Source organism: Cupressus sempervirens, chromosome 10 (assembly GCF_028749045.1).
Source record: "Cupressus sempervirens isolate cs-2001-9-10 chromosome 10, ASM2874904v1, whole genome shotgun sequence".
Taxonomy (NCBI): domain Eukaryota; kingdom Viridiplantae; phylum Streptophyta; class Pinopsida; order Cupressales; family Cupressaceae; genus Cupressus; species Cupressus sempervirens.
This window is the reverse complement of record NC_143127.1, coordinates 691,040,281-691,062,102: the sequence shown is the minus strand read 5'-3', so window position 1 is coordinate 691,062,102 and position 21,822 is coordinate 691,040,281. Positions and strand designations below refer to the sequence as shown.

The following is a 21,822-nucleotide window of genomic DNA, read 5'->3' as shown; positions in this document are numbered from 1 at the left end:
GAGTATTTAAAATAAGGGGGACTGTACAAATCGATGATTATGCAATTTGGCTAAACCAACAAGCTAAAAACATTTGATCACCTAATGAATATCTTAAAACCCTTCACAAACTCCTTTGTCATTGTGTACTCGAATGAAATCTTCATCTTCAACAATACATGGGAGGTGCATGTAAGCCACATCTCACACATTCCAGACATTGTATGCCAACACAAAGATCAACTTCAACAAGTGTACCTTTGAACCACACAAATTTAATGCATTATCAATCACACAAGCATCCATATATTCAAAGGAAATCAAGCTTATTCAAGATTGACCAACTCTACACAACTTCACCATATTGAGCAACTTTCTCAAAATTGTCAACTTCCACTAGAAGTTTGTTCTTATATTCTGATATATTGCCCAGTCACCCAATCAGATCATGTGTATCAAGGCTACATACATTTGGACAATCATTCAATAGTGTGCATTCAAATGCATCAAGCAACATTCCTATGCAACAGCTATTCTAGCAATGTCTAACATTACATGACCCTTTCAGATTCAAATTGATGCATCTAATTATGCAATTGGAAAAAAAACTCACTAAACATGGGAATCCAATTTCTATAATTCCAAAACATTAAACAACATGGTTATGCTCTGCTCTACCCATGAAAAAAGAATCATGTCTTTCTTCAAGTTTTTAAGTACATCCTTGGGAAGGATATAGTCATTCATGTTTATCATAAGATACTCCAATTTCTATGCACCCAAAGCAAACTAGAGAAAGCATGACACATAAAATTGATGATATACTTGTAACAATTCCATCTCATGATCAAGCACGAGAAGGGAAAGACAATAAGGGGGTGGATTGCCTCAATCAATATTCAATTCATGCACTCCTCATATTGTTAGTCACATGGCCACAATTCACTAACTAGAAGAAACTCTACACAACAAATTTAGACTTTAATAAACCAACATTGCACTTGCACTAGTTAGACGAGTTGGTAGGTTTCATCTATGCAACAAGCTTCGGTTCAAGTTAACCATATGTTCGAGAAGGAACACTCTATCAATGACTCATTTAGAGGAACACTACACCAAGACAATTAGACACTCCAACAATACCAACACTAGGAAACCCTACAACAACACTCCTCTTGGCCTCATATGCATATCACGTCAAGTGACATCCCAAGTCTTGTATTGCCTATTGCACTTCCAAGATCACAAACAAGAAGCTCAAGCTTTATATACTCTTGTAATTTGCAAAGGTCTTGTGAATCTATCAATGTGGATTTCATATGCAAACTCCTTGTGGCAGCATCAAAATGACTATTGTTTGTTGTAGAGGGGCATATTTTCAAAGACAAACATCATCATTGATTGCAAGAAAGCCATTACAACAAAAGAAACATTGCACCTCTTCTTTAACCATGTTTAGGTGCATTTCAAGCTACCCACATCCATTGGATTTGCCAAGTGACCCTAGGTTTGTTAGCATGTTTTGGCAATAATTATGAGAGAGATTGGATCCACAATTGGATCAGTCAACAACTTTTCATCTACAAAACAATGCTTAGATTGAATTGGCCAACTATATGCTTTTGCAATTTTTGAGCATTTACAATCATCCACATCTGCACTCTTGGGATAGACCATACATCAAAATTGCACACAAATATCTTCGATAAGTTGAGCACGACACAAAAACACGTAACTTTCTAGCCAAAAACTTATTGCTGCTAATTTTGAAATTTATCATAGATAAATCTTCTACTAAAAATGTCAGCGATATTTTGAAAACTTCAGCTGAAGTCTGCTTATAGGGACTAACGGCCCAAAAAGAGGCATTTTACATTTTTTTATTGCAAATTGGTGCTTGGAGAGGGAAAAATGGATTTGGAAGAAAACAAATGTAATTTGTAGTGTTTTAAAGCAATTTGTTGTGTATTTGAAGTGGATTCGAAGAATTTTTCAACCAAATCCACATTCACAAGTAAGTTTTCAAAATTCTTTTCTTTTTCAAGAAAAAATACATTTTGTCTTGTCTTTGTTGCATCTAAGTTTATACAAACTCTATAGTAGCATTTCCAATGTACTTTGAATTGTTTTAGAGTGTAATGAACAAGATCCAACACCATGTTTAGCAATGTTTACAAATTTTGCATAGTTTTCTCAACAATTTTATATTTTATTAAAAATTTCAAACCCTAAAACTTTTTTTCTTTCATGTTTCAACTATGTTTAAAATTATTTAAAACTAATTCAGTTTATTTGCTAAATTTCTTTATTAAAACATGGTATTCTAATTTGTATGTGTAGGTTGCCATTTCATCAAAATGGCAAATAGGGATAGCTCCACAATTGGGTCAGTTGCAGGGTCTACCAATCCCCAAGTAGACACATGTCCATCTAGATATGTAAGCACGTGTTTTAAAGGAGCTAAAGATAAAGCTTGGAACTATGGCTTTGAAGGACCCAAATACAATGTTGTGCTATGCATAAAATGTGAAAAAATAATTAGTAGCATATTTCGTTTGAAATACCACCTTTGAGGGATCACAAAACATGAAACAAGGGTGTCTAACCACACGACAAAAGAAATAAAGAGAGATGAATGTCTTGCTTGCTGCCTAAGAAGAGAGAGAAATGGAAAGCGAAAGGGCAAAATTAGCCATGAGGGCAGCCATTTATGAATCTCAAGGTATCCAACCATGTCTCCTTTTTAAGTATCATTTATTATTTTCTTATCACCGTTATTAGTTTGTATTTTGCTAAAACAATTATCATAATAAAATAATGTGGGTTGTGACTAGTTATCCTAGTCAACCTTGAAGAAGAAGCAACACTTGAGGGCGTAACGGATTTTCTTCGTCCCCCATGTGTCCATAAATCTTCCATCCCCTTGGCCACCACTTATGTTAGTTCTAGTAGACCACCACCACTTGTGCCACAATCATCTTCTATAGAAAGTTACTTTGTGCACACTAACATACCTAGAGAACAACCACCATTGGAGGCTATTGGCTGGAATAGTATGTGCATCGGTAAGTTGACATTCAATATGCCAATTTATGTTATTTCAACAACACCCCCTTCAATGTTGCAACAAGCCCCTATTGGCCAAATTTCATGACAAGAATTACTATAGAAGGAAAGGGCTACAAGGTGCCTTCTCCTAGAGACTTGAGTGGGAGGTTAGTTCATTTGTTTTAATTTATATTTGTTTTACAATATTACTTTATTTTGTTGAATCTAAGTTATTATTTTAATCAAAGTTGTGTACTTAATGTTTATTTTACTTTGTGGTTTTAGGTTGCTCGAAGATGCAAGCACCAGGCCCAAAGATATGGTAGAAGACCAAACATTACAATGGAAGCAGTTTGGCTTCACCATTCTGTCAAATGGATGGATGGATGGAACAAACTATACCATCAGTAATTTTTTGATTTCTTTGCAAGGATCAAGTGGTCTTTTTGAAATCCTTGGACGCCTCCAACAAGGTAAAGGCAGCTTGATTTTGGCGCTTGTGATAGAGAAAGTTGTGATGGAGGTGGAGATTGAGAATGTGGTGAAAATCTTAAATGACAATGCAATGGCAGATGTGGCAATAGGTAGGATCCTCCAAAAAAAATACAGTGGACTTTTTTGGTCTCCTTGTGTAACAAGTCTTTGACCTTCTTTGGAGGACATAGGAAAATCAGATTGGGTGAGACGAATTGTATAGGATGCAAGAAAGATAACAAAATACATTTATAGCTGGACACTTGACAAATAACTTGGGGACAACGAAGGTGATGGCCTTTAATGCTCTTAGGACTTCTCACCTTCACTTCTTCTAAAGAGGTTTGGAGATGGAGATTTAGTTCTCTTATGCATATCAGGTGATTAATTTTTTGGGGCCCCACTTTACCATGAGACCCACCCTGCAAGCACGAATCAATAAGGGTTATGGTTCGTTGGCTCTCCTCGAGCGAGAATGCTTCTAACGCCACTTTCAAGACACTCTATCCAAGATGACACTCATGTATACACTTGTCAGGCCTATTGTACAATATGGTTTGATTATGTGGGGTCCTTTACCGGAGTCTGATTGGGCTTCTATCAAGAGGGCTTCAGTTCTCCTTCGGCACATTATACAATGCAAGCAATCCATTTTGCAGACTATTATTCTTGCAAACTTTGGGGCTCCTCTCTTCAAGTTTGAGGTCATCTTCGATCTGGTTTGGTACCTTCATCACCTCAAGAGATTTGTTGACTCGTTAAAGGATTGTAACACATACCTGTATCTGGCTTATTGTTCTTCAAAGCTTATTGTGTCTTTGGCTCTTCCCTCTAGTCAGGCTCGTGGTTGATATGCTAAGACTTTTACCCTTTTGGGCTCTATTGGGATTGAGACGGGTCACCCCCCTCTCTTCCAATACTCGCTTGATGCACCTTCCCCACATCTTCTTCCTCCTTGCCAAGAGTTGTAGGTACATCTGAGAGGATATTTACAGGCCATTCATTCACACTATTTGGCTTAATAGTGAGATTCAATGACATTAGGAGGAAGAGGATATTAAGGAGGATTCAGATGATGAGGAGTCATTGCCAGTGTCAGCACTATCTACATCTAGGATGGAGGTCAAGCCAGAGCCAAATGTGCAGGGAGAGGAGGCACATCCATAGCCATTGTGGACTTTTTGGGCTAGACCCCCTACCATTCGAATTGTTTTTACGAGAGTTGTTGGGAAGGGGAAGAGGAAGATGTAGACTATTTTGATACTATACTTGTATTTTCTTATAGTTTGATAAAGACAATTTTCTATTTTTAGTTTGCTTCAGAGTTCAAACTGTCAAACTATGGGTACCAGGTATCAACATTCCACATGAGGTTGTGCTTTTGTACCCTATTTGCATTTCTATATATCTAGACTCAGCTTGTTTGGTTTGTTTACTTATTTACTGACACATTAGATGCATCTCATTAAATTTTGCAAAAAAATGCATATCTAATTAAACTTAAGCAATCTTTTGAGTTCTCAATAAGTTTTCAATTTATCTCCAACATTTTGCTAGTTTTTTTTGCCCTTTGCAATAAGTTGTCGACACTGATATTGTGAACTACGAGATAGTTTACCCACTCTACATTACATTACCAAGTATTGTTGGTAAAGCTTGGGTCCTCGTAGAGGTATAAGTATGGTTAGGGCATGGATAGGGTACAACCCTAAGTACATCTTGGGTACTTCATAGGTGCCCAGGTTCACTTGGGTTGCACCCAAGAAGTACGCAACCAAATCCAAAATATGAGCATGCATATGAAATAAAATACACGATACTTATAAAATCTCATCTAGTCTCGATCTAAATCCATTAAATATTTAGAAGCAAAATATGAAATACCCAAAGTTGTGTATGATGCTCCTGATCAAGAAGAATATGAATTTTAAATGTTGCTTGAATGTAAATTGTCATTGTGTAAAGACATTTTTAGACTTCACTATTTTCATTTCTGTGAATTGTGAATAATGTATTTAAATATTCTATCTATTCTCATAATACATACATATATCATGCATGCATACTACATGCATTGTAATGTCCCCATTTTGGTTGACATCATTTTGCGTGCCAGATCAATCTATCACAGACTCTCGTAGACTAGTGGTTGTGATGAGAGAGTCATTATAGCGTTTATTTGAGGATTGGATGGCTTATTATGCTCTTGGAGATATCATTTTATCATTACTTTTATACGCGGCCTACATGTTATAATTCTAAGTTGAGTTGCACTTTTTATTTTATAAAGTTATTTATTATAAAAGTGCATTATAATGGGATTTTATAATGGATGTTTTTAGAAGTTCTTAGTAACTTCTTAGAAAAGTAGATAAATAGAGGGCTTGGGCTCCCATTTGGATGAGCGGAGGTTTGATAACTCAACTACATCTTCTATGAGCATTTGTGGAGCTTGATAGTCTGCAAATATTCGGCATAATCCTTGAGAATGATACCTCTCAAGAGATTGCATAACTGAGGAAGTGAAAGACCTTCTGAAGGGTTGCACATTAGAAGTGGTATTCAGCCATTTCATGCTGGGCATATCTGAGTATTCAGTTTGAGGGTTTGATAGTGATTGCATAAGGGCTTGAAATTCATCCACCCATTGGAGAATCAATTTGACAAGGGTTTGGAATCAATTCAATACATTTTTGTGAAGTACATACCAGGGCCTGAGACACACATTTCTACTCATATCTTCCTACCCCTTTGGAGTTCAATTTTATGCATTTGGGAGGCAAGGATATAACCCTAGGCAATTCTGAACATAGCATTTTCAGCAGCCAAAACACTTGCAAAAAATTACTATAACTATCGTACATGTCCGTATTGTACGGCCAGGTACAGCAGCAGGGTACAGTGCAGTTTCTGGACCAGTTTGGGGAGCAATTCGGGTGTCTCTTCATCAGCATTCATCAACAATAATTTGCATCAATTTCCAGGTTCCAATTTAATGTGTTCGGTCTTAGGAATAGCAATAAGAGTCTGTTATGTATTGATTGAAAAAAAAAAAGTACAGACTGTAACAATCCAGCATATGTATTAAAATCAGTCACTGTTATTCATTGGAATCATATATATGTATTTGGAATGTCATAATGAATGTAAAGTGCATTGATGAGGTCTTGACATAGCGATAGTTTCATTGCTCATGTATTGGAGTTGTAACGTCTGAATATTGTGATTGGCAACCCTCCTGAAATGCATCATTGTTTGGTATTGTTCTTACATCACTACATTTTATGCGTATTGGCACTGTTATTACATTAGTTTATAGTGGGTTTGTTGCACAACAAATTCTTGAGTACGGAATTAAACCTTAATAGTACAAATCAGTTGCTTGCCAAGTGTTTGACGGAATTTCCATAGTACATATTCAGTTCCATTCTACAGCACTATAGATCAAATTGCATGCCAAGTGTTTGACAAAATTCCGTACTTCAGCATTGGTAGTTGTTAGTAGTCTTTTAGCAAGGATCTTTATAGTAGTATCAGAGCGGTTTCCTGCCAGCCTAATTGGGTTATTTCAAATTGAATTCAATTAACAGTATGGCTTTAACAGGAGACATGGATTTGGAAGAAAGAATGCACAATGTAAAGAAAAAATTAGATTGTCCATTTCAACGAACAGAGGACCTTCTAAGAACTTTGGAGGAGTTGGAAACTTATTTAGGCAAGTTTGATTAGTCAAGACCCAATGCTATGCAAACAGCTTTATCTCCAGCATTTGGTTCGTTGGTTAAGCCCCGATTATTGAGACATCATGATGAGGTAATTAGACTTACAACTCTCTCTTGCATTAGTGAAATCATGAGGATAATAGCTAGCCTTAATTCTTATGACGATCAGATTATGAGAGAGGTACTTCATGCCATGGTAAAAAGCTTCGAAAAGTTGGATAACATCTAGGACCCTTATTTCACAAAGAGGGCAAGATTACTTGAAGTATATGCAAGGTGTAGATTTGAAAATATTATGCTGGCAATAGGTTGTATTGGTGACATTCGCAAGATGTTTAATACATTTTGGAATATTATGAACAAGTTTCATCCCAGCAGGGTATTGGCATCAATGCACTCCATCATGTTCACAATCTTGTTTGAGGGGGAGGATGAAATTTCTAAACTTTTGGCAGAAGACTTATGGTATGTTTGGACAAAAGAGAGGAATTTGTCACCTATGGCATGTACGTGGTTAAAGAGCCTGATTGATAGGCCTAAGGATCGTACCTTCCCTATGACAGGCAGAAACTTGTATGAGGAGTTTAATAGACATGCAGATTCGATACAGGGAGACATTAGCACATCTTCAGGTAATGGTTTATCTGCATCATCTTCACAAGCAGAAGGGGTTACAGATGTTGTGCAGGTTGAGCCAGTTGCATCAAAAGGTGATATCACAGGCACACCGGATTGCGTGATTGACACAGATAGTGATTCCAGTACAGTTGGGCTGGATGAAGTTACAGCAGTTGAGGATATTGTCATGTTTGAGGATAGTACAGTTGATCAAAAAGTGAGCATTCAGGACTTTGTAGAAAATGAGTATCAGGCACAGTTGGATGCTTCTTCACATGAGATAGAGGCTAGTAGCTCTTCACTTGGTTTGGCAAGCCAGCTGAAGACAAGGGACAAGGATATTGTCGTGGTTTTATCTCATCATGACAGGATGCATGGATTGATTAAGAATCACATTTGGATGATTCAACTGCAAGAGAGACAGAAAGGAGTCACAACAGGTTCTTCTTATGACGACTTACAGCAGATCAATGAAGGCAGGGAGGCAATGAAGGTAGGTTACATACACCTACTTTCAAATCGCGATCATCTCCTTAATCTTGCAGGGATCTATTTAGATGCATTGAAGAAGGAGGAGGTTGATCGGCTTTCTCATGAGCTGGAGGATACTCCGAATTTCTTGGTGTGTATTCAGTTGGCTCTGCAAGATTCTGAGAGACGTGGACGAGCTTTGTCTTGAGGTGAGCTTAGTTCGGGAGTTAGCGCGTATAGCAAGGACTCAGTTTCCTTTTACAGTCGGGTCACATGTTAATGATGATATGAGTATGTCTAACATTCACACTCCGGATTCAGAGATTGTAGACAGGTGCGTAAAGTCAGTTGGTATTGTTCAAATTACTTGGGTGAGAACTTTACTTGAATTGCCAGTTGGTTTCCGTTCATGGATTAGATGTTGGGATCCTTATCTTAGTACTTGGGATCGTTTTCACCGGAGATATCTATCATTCTTTGGTAGTAGTATCTGTTGCACCATCATGGACTTGATTAGTAGTTTGCCAGGTGTAGTTCTCATCTATGCCAGCAGCTTGTCTAATGCTAGAATTAGTTTTTATACACCTATGTTGGGCATTGTTCATGTATCCAGTCAACCATTCTTGTTGGAATGGATTGATGATCTCTCAGATATGACAAAGTTTACAAAAGAGTCTGAGGATCTAATTATTACAGATGACACCTGGGGGGATGTTGTGGACAGTTTTGAGGACTTAGTCTCCTCAGCAGTTTCTTTTGATACGGAGGTTTTTGATGTTGATGCTTCGGTCGCTCTGTTTGATGATACGAGTTCAGCAATTGGTCTGCAGAATTTGGATGGTAGTATTACAGATGATAGCTATTCTGAGGTTACTCCTTTGGACAGTGTACTGGGGATAGAGTATAGGAGTTCGACCAGTCAACACAATCATGTGTCTAGTCAGCTGAGAGTTGGTGAGCGAGACATTTCTATCACTTGCGAGCATTTCAATGTTGCTCGTCAATTGTTAGCAGTTTATGGATGGGGTTCTCCTACTAGTGATGAGCAGGGAGGCAGTTATCTTTCCTTGACAGAGATCCACTCTTTATGGGAGGCTATCCGGATTCTAAGACAGAATTATATGCAGTTGGTAACCAACAGAGATTATCTTATGGAATGGGGCAGTACAGCATATGGCGCATTATTGGTCAAGGTGAGGTGAGTGAGCTTACTCAGCAGCTCGAGGTGACTTCTGAGTTTCTTGAGAGTACACAGTTGGCGTTTGAGAAGTCACGTTTTCATTTAGCTGAGGTGACCATGGAGTTAGAACGACTTCAGTCTTTACCAGATTTTGTACAATCACAGACCGTGGTGTCTAGTGAACCGAGGATGTCCATGGTCGGGGTTGATAGAGGCAATGGAGATGAGGATATATCTGTCCACGACACTAGTATTGGCATATTTGGTTTGTTTCCACTGGAGGCAGGTTCAGCTGAGTTGGGCGCTACAACTGAGCATTGTGGTATGTTTGACTTGGAGGGCACAGAGACTAGTGATGTTGTTGTTGATTATGCGCCCTTGGCTATATCATCCACTGACTTAGCTGATGATCAATCACAGTTAGTCGTATCACGTCTGCAGGATGAGTCTTTGACTGGGATTGGTTCTTTTTACTGGCATTATATTGCAGGATATGTTCATCAATTTGCTTTTGATCCATGTGTTGAGGAGTTGATGGCAGACAAGTTTGGTCTGGGCTCTCGTTTTTGCTATCTACCGTGTAATGACTATTCACCATCAACAGTGCATGGGTGTTATGGTTATGAGATAGTGGCTGGTGATCTGCAGAGTTGTGTTAACTGCAATAGATGTACAGTGTGTGGATTCACTGTATTTGGTGCAGTTTCATGTGGGAGTGGTCACCATTGTAGCAGAGTTGGAGTGTGCATTCCGCATAACACAGTGGGTTGTGTGGATGGTGTTTATTATGCTGACAGTTTGGGTGATCTACTCTACTTGGGGTCTGATATTTCGAGAGTTTGTGCCTCGTAAGTTCCTGACTGTGGCAGTAGTGGATTTGGAGTTCAGTTGCACAATGATTCACGATTCATTCATGGATTCCTCTTGGTTATATTTCAGAGGTTGTTGCAAGAGCCTACGTCGACTGACAACAGTATAGTTCATGACTACATTTGGGATCCAAGTGAAGGGACTGGTTTGTTGTTCGGCCATTGCTTGGGGACAAGCAATTTCAAGAAGGGCGGACTGTAATGTCCCCGTTTTGCTTGACATCGTTTTGCGTGCCGGATCAATCTATCATGGACTCTCATAGACTGGTGGTTGTGATGAGAGAGTCATTCTGGCATTTATTTGAGGATTGGATGGCTTATTATGCTCTTGGAGATATTATTCTATCATTACTTTTATACGTGGCCTACATGTTATAATTCTAAGTTGAGTTGCACTTTTTATTTTATAAAGTTATTTATTATAAAAGTGCATTATAATGCGATTTTATAATAGATGTTTTTAGAAGTTCTTAGTAACTTCTTAGGAAAGTAGATAAATAGAGGGCTTGGGCTCCCATTTGGATGGATGGGCAGAGGTTTGATAACTAACTACATCTTCTATGAGCATTTGTGGAGCTTGATAGTCTGCAAATATTCGGCATAATCCTTGAGAACGATACCTCTCAAAAGATTGCATAATTGAGGAAGTGAAAGACCTTCTGAAGGGTTGCACATTAGAAGTGGTATTCAGCCATTTCATGCTGGGCATATCTGAGTATTCAGTTTGAGGGTTTGATAGTGATTGCATAAGGGCTTGAAATTCATCCGCCCATTGGAGAATCAATTTGACAAGGGTTTGGAAGCAATTCAGTACATTTTTGTGAAGTACATACCAGGGCCTGAGACACACATTTCTACTCATATCTTCCTACCCCTTTGGAGTTCGATTTTATGCATTTGGGAGGCAAGAATATAAACCCAGGCGATTCTGAACATAGCATTTTTGGCAGCCAAAACACTTGCAAAAAATTACTATAACTGCCGTACATGTCCGTACTGTATGGCCAGCTACAGCAGCAGGGTACAGTGCAGTTTCTGGACCAGTTTGGGAAGCAGTTCGGGTGTCTCTTCATCAGCATTCGTCAACAATAATTTGCATCAATTTCCAGGTTCCAATTTAATGTGTTCAGTCTTAGGAATAGCAATAAGAGTCTGTTATGTATTGATTGAATAGTACAGACTGTAACAATCCAGCATATGTATTAAAATCAGTCAATGTTATTCATTGGAATCATATATATGTATTTGGAATGTCATAGTGAACATAAAGTGCATTGATGAGGTCTTCACATAGCAATAGTTTCATTGTTCATGTATTCGAGTTGTAACATCTGAATATTGTGATTGGCAACCCTCCTGAAATACATCATTGTTTGGTATTGTTCTTACATCACTACATTTTATGCATATTGGCACTGTTATTACATTAGTTTACTGTGGGTTTGTTGCACAACAAATTCTTGATTACGGAATTAAACCTTAACAGTACGAATCAGTTGCTTGCCAAGTGTTTGACGGAATTTCCATAGTACATATTCAGTTCCATTCTACAGCACTACAGATCAGATTGCATGCCAAGTGTTTGACAAAATTCCATACTTCAGCATTGGTAGTTGTTAGTAGTCTTTTAGCAAGGATCTTTACATGCATCTACATAGATGCATGCATGCATAAATCCATGCATAGCTTGCAAACTCTGAGTACTCCTCAAGTTACCAAGTACTCTCTATTTTTTTGTTCAAGGCGTACTTATAAGATTAACTCTAGCGTTTTTATAGACAAAAAAAACCACAGGTAAACTATTGACGCAAGTAAAACGCTGGTTAAAATGTGTCTTTCACATGCTGTTTTTGCTATAAAACCATGCACTTTCTCTTTCAAGATGTCTCTTTTTAAATTTAGTACATTTTGTTATTAAATTTTACAAAAAATATATGTTTTTTTAGGAGATTTTAATTTTAATTCTTTCTAAGTTGTCAAGTTTTAGCCAAGTTTTCATCAAGTTTTCTCTGAGTTTTCGCCAAGTTGAAAATTTTGGATTTGCTGAGTACTCTCCGAGTCCAAGTCTGCAAACTATACATTCATGCATATATGCATGTATGCATGCATACGTACATATATTCTCATATCCTTATCCAAGCCAAAAAAACTGCCATACTCAGTTCCAGTTCTCTTACCCACACGAATCTGCAACTTAGGAGGCTCTACATCGAACATGCCTGTAGCATAGCTCTGCACTGTTCTACAGGCCATAGTTCTTTGCTGACAATGCTGACATGTGTAATTCAAGCCTGCAGCACCCTTGGGCATATCATAACTCTACACCACCTCATGTAAAGTTGCACACAAAAGAACAAAAGTGGATAGAGCAAAGAAGTTTTTGCTGCATGTTCGGAGAGTTGCTCGGCAGGTACAGCTAATTCTCTCAAGCCACTAACAGAATTGCAAAGAGTACCATGACATGCATCATACACCTCACTCATTCAAATTTCGTGACAAAGTTTGGTTGCATCTTCAGAAGAAACAAAGTTAAATGATTAGGTTTCCCTGCAAATTCAAATTTATAGGAGAATAAATATTTCAAACTATGATATTATCCAGTTTTAAAAACCACTATTTCATACATAAGAAGGAATACTCTAATGCTATCTCTAGTTGCTCCAAACGACAGCATATTTCCATGGGAATTTTCTACATTTGCTACTGCTATATGTTTATAAATGTACTAAACATGGACATAACCCTCCCAAAATTTCCTTCCAGACAAGACAAGCAGGTCACGTGAAAACAAATGTGATATAGGTTTTCTCCACTTAATCTTCCCAAATATTCCTTTTTCTAAAGGATGAGATTTGAAGTCCTTTTTATTGCAGGTCATATTTGGGTACATGCTCTGTTTTTGATACATTGTTCCATATATTATTCTTGAACACTTCACCAATAACAAAAAGAAGCTCATGCATTGTCAGTTTCCATCTTGAGCTTGTCCAATGCCAAGATAATCAATGGATGTGATTGAAATTGATCAGTCCTTATAGGAGACGATAAATTGATTGAAGATATTAAGATAATAGATAGCCAATACAACAAACAGAAACGTAAACAAGAAAAAGAAAAATTAAATGTAAACAACCAATCATACCATAATCAGTGACTGATCTCAAGAAGGATACTCCTTTTCTAAAAGACATTTCTGTAGCAATCCCACTTCCTGTAAAAAAGAATCATTATCCATTACAGCATGGCTCTAAACATCTTTAGTCACAAAGTGCCGTCCATCTCATATTTTCTTAAAAATAAAATAAACTTTCCCTATTCAAAGGGATGTCTCAGTGAAACAATTTAGATCCAAAACAAAGAATTAGAAAAAAAGCTAATGGACTTGTCATATCCGTCAAAATTATTTGCTGAAAATTTTGCAGCCATGACCTACAAAGAGAACTTCTTCAGAAAAGCTGCAATTAAGTGCCATTTATTACTAATGCACAATTAACGTAAGGAATTAATTCCATACCTTCAACAAATGAGCAGTACATCCCTTACTTAAGGGTGTTGAAAGAGCATCCCCACACGCATCTTTCAAGCTAGCCGAAAGTCGCACTCCAGTGTTAGTTATATCCATAAGCTGTTTTCTCCCAGTTCTCACAGTAGATTCCACTTTCGGAGTATGTCCTCCATACTTGTCTTTTGCCATTGTAACTAATAAACACAAATTTCATAGCATTTTATGAAAATCAGTTAACCTATATTTTGAGCTTGTAGAAACAGAAAAACATATGGAGAGAAGCACAAACACAGTAAGCAGAAATAAATTTTGCCATCAATGAATAAAAATCAAAACCTTAGATTTTTTAGGTTGGGATCTCAGACAGAACCACTTGCATGAGGAAGGCTCACATCCAACCCTTGCAGCAAGAAGTGAGTGTAATCCTCGATTCTCTCGATGCTTAAAGCCCCCCAAAAGTGTTATAGCAATTTCAGAGTCAGAAAGACTTTAATACTACATCCGCTAAATCCTTGTGGAGCGAGCGGCAAAAGGATTGATGGCAGCACATTCTGTCAAAAAAATAAAGAACATCAAGACAAGTAGCAGTACTGACTAGAATGCAATGACAAATTAAAATTTGAAATAACACTGTAAACCAAAGAATTGTTGAAGCAGCTAACGCAATTGAATGTATGATGTCAATATTTAGCACTATTTAAATAATAATATAAATGGGTTTTCAATTTTTCAGTAAAGATCCAAGGTTCTGGGTGGTAACGATCATGGGATCATTTGTGACAGCAAAACCCAATTTCCAATTCCACATAACTGTAGCAGATACGTAGCCAGGTCGTGGCTTAACAAGGTACATTCAGTCATGATCCACGTCCTACAAAAGTTTATCAGAGCCTGCCCATCACCTCGCCGAAAGATTTACCGAGCCAAAAAGAAAAGCAACCATAATTGGTGAAGCAATAAGACACGGTTAACATCAAGAATGAACAAGGCTGATATAACATATACAGCGGATTGAGATTAAATATAGCTATCTGTTAGGAAATCTTTAAGTAATTTAAGCAAAATCCACTACCAAGATCGGCCAGCATCATTAATGGAACCACTTACACTGAATTCTGGGGCAGAGAGAAGGTGACTTCACACATTCACTGCAAAATGCTTATTAAAAGAATCAGGAAACCCTAGAATTCAAAAATAATGAAGACAAACTAACCAAAATAAAATAAGCATAATTCAGAGCATTTAATGAGATGAAAATTTAACGTAAGATCGCTGGACTTACTTCTGCAAAAGTGCACCAAGATCGACTGCTCTTGAGCCCACCGATGAAGAATTTGAAAATATTGCTTCTCGGGCCAAAAATTCAAAAACTAGCTGAAAAACGTGACTGAACCGGCTGACAAAATGAAATTTACATGAACAGGAAAACAAATCAAGAATGGGAGAGGAAGCTTTCAGCGTATTTAAGTTTTTAATAGAAAATGTTTCGATACAAAATTATCGGCTAACAAATTTAAAAATAAGGAAGACGAGCCAAACATGCGCTCCCTAACTTGGGGTCCACGTGGATCGCCATGTAGACTCAAGACTTCTTTTTTTAAATCCTAAATCAAAAGTTTTATGTGTTTTTCTCTCATTCTTTTAAGGTTTCTTCATAGTATCTCGATTAGGATATGTGTGATCTCCATTACGAAAAACAAGTGTTTACCCTTCGAGATTGTGTGGCATTTCACCACATCTCCATTCAATCCACCACTCTTGTTTTTATAGTTATAGTTTCTCTTTTTTTAATTATTAATTGAAATCAATTAAATGGAATTTAATTAAATTTTAATTAATGATAAATATTATTTAATAATGTTTAAATTTATTTATTGTTATCATTATTTAATGATTTTGATTATTAATAAAATTATAAATTATTTTATTGAATAATCAATAATTATTATTTTAATAATTTAATAAATAATTATTTTTAAATTATTTTATGATATTTAATTGTAATCTTTGTATTTTCATAAGTTGATGGTAATTGTGCGATTTGATTTAAAATGAAAAAATGGGTTAATTTGTATGAGGAAAGTTATAAATTTTAATAAAATCAAAAACTTACATTAAAATGAAAACTTAAACCTTAGTGTAAACTCAAACTGTGTGTTTTCAAAATCAAAGAGAACTACGAAACTACAATGTTTATTGTATGTTTACTTCTATGTTGGGTTTCGCATTAACTTCACTTTAACCAAATCAGGATGTTACCAGAGGCTTGGGAGTTTGTTCTATGATGTCATGATGGTGTTTTTGAATCTGATCTTTTATACCCAACTTTGGTAATGTGTCATGTGTTTCTATGATGAGTTTGATCTATTGGTGGTTATTGTTTTCCACTGTTCTTATGTAGAATTGAGGTGAACAATGTGTCTTTTCTAATATAACCTTTGAGTCTTCGATCAATTATTTTTGGATGCTTTCTAGTTGCTTGTAAAGGACTGAGGTGTTATTGTGAATTGTCTTGTGACGCTTTCCAGTCATTTGTATAGGGCTAAGGTGAAAACTGTGAATCTTTGATTTGTACTTTTGTGAGCCTAGGGTAGGTCATATGTATGTAATATCGGGAAGTGGCTTGCAATAGAGGTCAAAGCCCAAAGAGGCTGCCTAGGTAACCCATTGAAGGTTGTTTAAATAAGTGATAACATTACATTAAATGAGAGTAAAATGAATTAACAAGATTTGTTATTTTTCCTCGCCCATGCCTCAAGTGCTAGTATAGACTAGGATAGGAGTAGAGAGGATGCTTGGTTGCGACCTTGTTTCATTAGTATGTCTTGTTAGTATGAAAGGATACTAGTGTCGCATAGAGTTACTAAGGGATCGAAGTCTAGTTAGGCTGCTAGGGTAACCTTAGAGTTGACTCATGTGATGACACTTACCCACTTACATGGTAGATATCCTACGAGTCATTGTTGCCTCTGGGTTTAGATGTCACTTGTGTCTTGGTACCCTAAGTTAGATTGCTTTCAGGTTTTTCCTTGACTTAGGTATTACTTTTGACTTTTGGGATTGTTATCCTATTTGGGACTTGAGACTATCTCCTCAACACAGTGGGAGTGGACCCTTTTTGGGTTACCACGAGGTCGGGTGGTAGTGCTTTTTACTTTTGCCATTGAGATCTGTTAGTTTGATGTCGTGGTTGGAGTTCCTTGTTCTGCATTTCCTTTTATTCTATTGTGTACTATGATGGATGGTTATACTTATTGTATGTATTTTATTTCATGGATCTTATAGAGATGATGTGATCTATTTTATGATGTATATTCTTTTAGCCTTTCATACCCTGTGACCTGTACAATAGATGATTGTGAATTTCAATTATTGGCAAGTGGCATTTGAGACAATTGTATACTATTTAAATGGATTTGAATTTGTAGTTAATCTTTAATGTGGATGTGTTATATATATATAATGGTTTTAGTATTAATTAAACTTAAATGTGATTGAACATCATGGGACCCCTAAGAATTGTAATATATTTTGTGGTATGTGTTTGTGTATGTTATTGTTTCCACTATTTTATATCTATTATTGTTATGTTATTATCTCTTCTTTTTTTAATGTTTGGCAAACTTAGTGAAACCTTAGGTTAATTTCTTTTGGGTTCCTTGGCGAGCTGTTACACTCTTCTTTTCACCAACTATAGAATCATTTGTGCGAAAGAGTGGATTTTTCTTGGCATTGTTTCTTATTCAGTGTTTTTTTTTTTGGTATTTCATTCTTACCATTGTTTATGAGTTTACTTCCTTTACAACTTATTTTGCATGTATGGACTCTACTTGCATCAAAGATGTCATTTTTCAGCATTGCATGGGAACCCTTCGCAGTGACTATTGGGAGAGCTTATGGATGAGCATTTATTATGTCATCCTTACCAAATGTGAGGATTTTGTCCTCACCAAGGCCACTAAAGACCTTTTGGGGCATTCAAGTCTGGGTTTTGGCATTTTTTAAAATATTTTTTATAACCTCCATTTTTGTTTCCTTCAGTGCTTGTTGCATTTATTTATTTTGAGTGTTTGTGTTCGTGAACACAACTTACTGTGTTTGTAAACACTTATAAGCCTAAAATTTTACTCATGTTCTAGCTTCACCAGCATGTTCATGGTTAAAGGAATTTGAAATTTTCATCTTCCCAAGCATCATTGTTTGTATTATACTTATAGGTGTAATTATAACTATTTAAGGCTTTAGTTTTAAAAGTTATATTATTCAACTTCTTTCAAGGTTCACAAATTCAATGACTTGCAATTAAATGTACAAAAATTTCAAGTTACCTATTTTGTGGTCTCAATTTACTAGTAATGGTTTCCACTTTCATTTCAATTATCTGTTATAGGGTTTCCCTTTTGCTTTTAAAGGCTTCCACATTCATTTCCAATGTTAGGTGTTAAGGGTTTTAATTTTAGTGTTATGGGTTTACAATGTCATTGTTATTGTCAAGTGTTTCCATTTTTCTATTAACTTTAGTGTTTAGGTGGTGTAGGAGCACCTAGGATGGATTTAGGTCCTCTAGGTTGTTAGCAAGCAAATAAGAGTCTTTGAGAGACTTAGGAGTAGTCATTTCTTGGTTTTGAGGCTCTTAGGCATGTGTGGAAGCAATGTAATACATACTAGACAACTTCTTGTCAGAATATTGTGTTGTCAAAATATTGTCAACTAGAACAATTATTGCCAAAAGTTGTCTTAGAGGGCCATTTTAGAGTAGGAAGGTAGCTATTGGTGTAAATGGCCTAATCATGGTCTAAATAACTTCCATGTTTGATTTGGAGTCAAGATGATTAGTTTCATAAAGGTTAAAGTGTTAAAATGCCAAAATTGTCAGTGTTGCAAAAATTGTAAAATGACAATTTTGCAATTTTGCACTTTTCTTATCCAAGAAGTTGCAAAATTGGTTGGAGAGGAAAAATAGGTTGTCAATGAGAAATATTTGGTTTAGGTAGTCGCAAAATGAGATGTTAAAGCCCTCAAAATCAAATTGGAAAGGTTGGAAGTTGTAGAGAGTACAGATGCCAGTTCATTAATAAAGAAATGTTGATAGATTCATGTGAAAGAGGATCAATTTGATAAAAATAGTGGCAAACCATACTATTGTGTTTTTTATTAAGTTGAAGCATTCTTAGACTTTACTTCTTGCATTAGTTTTAGTCTTTTAGAAATCCTTTTGGTGCTTTCAATAAATGTTTTTGTGAACTGCTTGCTCACTAGCCAGAATTGGGTAGACTTCACAAAATAGTGTCTACCAACAGTCCCCATGGTTGGAAACTGAAACCCTGAGAAATGTTAGTAGAGACCTTGTATATTGTAGGATAGCAAGTATGGATCAAGAAATGCAATTCTTTGACTTTTCTTTGGAAGCCCTAGGCGAGACTAGGCAGTTCTTAGCTAGAAATTTAAACAAGGAAGGTTGGTAACTTGCAAGGGTGAGCCGTTTTGAAGGAGTTGGTGTGTTGGGTGGTGAGAAAACAAGAAGGTGTTATATTTGCAAGGAGAAGTGATCCAAGTCACAAGTGTGTGAGTGAAGACAACTTTCCTTTTGACTGACAAGAAATGTTGCAAAACCCTAACAAACCCTTGAAATTTGGGTTAGGGCATCTTGTGAACTGCGGAAGTACAAGACCTTAGAAATCCAAAAGGTTTTTGAAAAGGGTATCCAAAACTAAAATTAGTTTGGATTTTTGTTAAGGAAAATTTGGTGTAAATCTAGTTTTAGTCCAATAGGAGGGCTAATTGAGGGTTATTAGGTCTAGAAGAGATTTCTCTTGTTTTGGAGAGATCAAATGGGAGTTATTGAATGAAATTTTGAAGATGGATGAAATCCTATCCAATATAACCTAGGAAGAGCCTCCAACCCTTGCAAGGCAAGACAAATCATAGGGGGGCCTAAAAGAAGTTATATGCAAGTAAAGCAAGCCTTAAATTAGTAGGTTGGTTTATGTACAAATTGTCTCCTAGTGTTTAGAGACGATCTTTTGTGTAGGTAGAGCATATTCAAGGAGTGTGAATCACCTAACTAAATCTTAGACTGTTCCTATCATTAGGGGTTTGGAGTTTAATGTGGGAGTGATTAAATTTCATTATTTAAGGGTTAACAAATTCAATTATATCCAATTCAAAGTACAAAATTATCTATTTTAGGGTTTCTATTTTGCTATTAAGGGTATTTAATTTCATTTCAATTTATCTATTATATGGTTACAATTTTGGTGTAAAGGGTTTCGACTGTCATTTCCAATGTTAAGGATTAAGTGTTCCAATATTTGCTTATGGTTTTATAATATCATTATTGCTACCAATATTTTATATTTAGATGGACTTTGAGTTTTGAGGGTTTGTAGTTAAATTTGGGAGTGCTTGAATTTCATTGTATAAGGGTTCACAAATTCAATGGTTTCCAGTTCAGTGTACAACATCTTCAATTTATTTATTTTAGGGTTTTAATTTTACTATCAAGGGTTTATGATATCATTTTTAATTTATTTTCTTTAGGGTTTCAATTTTTTTTTTTTTGATTGATAATAGGTTTATATTTTATTGATATAATTTGATTTACATGAAAAACAAGAAGGTCCAAATTCTCTATCTTTGAGGACCATCATTTACAATATGTCTTATTCCTCCTATACTACTATTACATTAACGCCTCTTGATCAGGCTTGTAAACTTTTAATATGCACACTCAAAAACTATATAACCACTACTATTGCTATCTTGGTCATGATGACCTTAGCATAGCTGAAAATGACATTCTTTCACAAAGCCAAAAAAATAAAAAATGTTTTTGTTGACTGCATTCTCTTGCTCCAAATTTTACGCCATTTTCATTACCAGTCGACCTCCCTTTGCTCTGCCTTCCACTCCACAAGTCCTACATTCCAAAAAAACATGGCAATGTTCTTTAAACTGCCTTTTGTCATTGCCAACAGAAAAACCCCCACTAACCTTCTTTCTGCAAAATGGGATTACATTATCTTCAAAACAAGAAAGAGTGCCCTCCATTGCTTCAAACTCTACGAAATTTCCTTGCAGACCTCTTTTTCTTTGAGAAAGCAGTTGGAAAAGTGGTATTTCTTTGTTGTTCATAATTAAGGCGAATTGTATTCCTTAGACGTATCCATGCCTAACATCATTCATTGATATAGGCCTCTTTGTCCATCTACCCCCTTGGCCAGTTGACAAAGGGAAAAATCCCTTTATCCCTCCCTTCATCATCATCTTCATAGCCTTCACTGAAGTCAAAGGCCCACCTAGGGTGTGCCCACTCCATAAGTCACTCCATTTCCAAAATTAAGGCCTTTTCGAAAAGAGCCTCCATTACCCAAGCTACATTTTGTTCATCGTCGCCCACTTGTAATCCCCAAGCCATCAACATTGTCACTTTGTCCACCTACACTTTCCATCGATGGTCTACCTCTTGGAAGAGGGGACCTAGGGTCTCTTGCATCGCATGGATGACTTCTTCTAATGGACACTTAACCATTTGTTTGAGATGTCGATCTGCCACCCTTCCAAACAGGGCTTTTTGTTGCTCCTCTATTTTGAAGGTAAACATCGGCTCCATTGAAACTTCACACTTGCTCTTTCTTAATTTAGAATTGTGCATCGAGCTGTCCACCCTTCTTATTTAAAGAGCCTTTCATACACTTTGTTAATGCGGCTCTATCTTGATTTAATTGTCTGACATTTGATTTCTGAATTCATCTCTATTTTCACACATTTTTCACTGCCCACACAAGCTAAAGGACCAATTAAATCTACTTTCATCACCCTTTTTTGATTGACCCATCCTTTATAGGCATTTTCATTTAATGTTTCATAAATTTTATAATCATTGAAATGGGTGATTCAAATCTACCCCAGAATTTGAATACTCGATCGACACCAATTCATCATTTAAGGATATTG

At 36.4% G+C, this 21,822-nt stretch overlaps 1 protein-coding gene across 5 annotated transcripts in view; it reads right to left on the bottom strand.

Annotated features, from left to right (window-relative positions):
* The window catches only part of LOC149535724 (uncharacterized), a 200,298-nt gene extending 184,941 nt beyond the window's left edge, over positions 1-15,357 (bottom strand). Inside the window, exons 1-6 of one of the 5 annotated variants that reach the window (XM_089805300.1) lie at positions 15,149-15,355; positions 14,974-15,014; positions 14,678-14,757; positions 14,203-14,417; positions 13,876-14,060; positions 13,535-13,572 (exon numbers count right to left, since the gene is read on the bottom strand). In XM_089805300.1, coding sequence (XP_089661426.1) covers positions 13,535-13,572; positions 13,876-14,055 — 218 coding nt within the window. In that variant the 5' untranslated portion in view covers positions 14,056-14,060; positions 14,203-14,417; positions 14,678-14,757; positions 14,974-15,014; positions 15,149-15,355. Of the gene's footprint in view, positions 1-13,534; positions 13,573-13,875; positions 14,061-14,202; positions 14,418-14,677; positions 14,758-14,973; positions 15,015-15,148 lie in introns of all 5 variants that reach the window. The other 4 variants (XM_089805298.1, XM_089805301.1, XM_089805297.1 and 1 more) reach the window with 4 other exon arrangements.
* Positions 15,358-21,822: the final 6,465 nt, after the last annotated feature.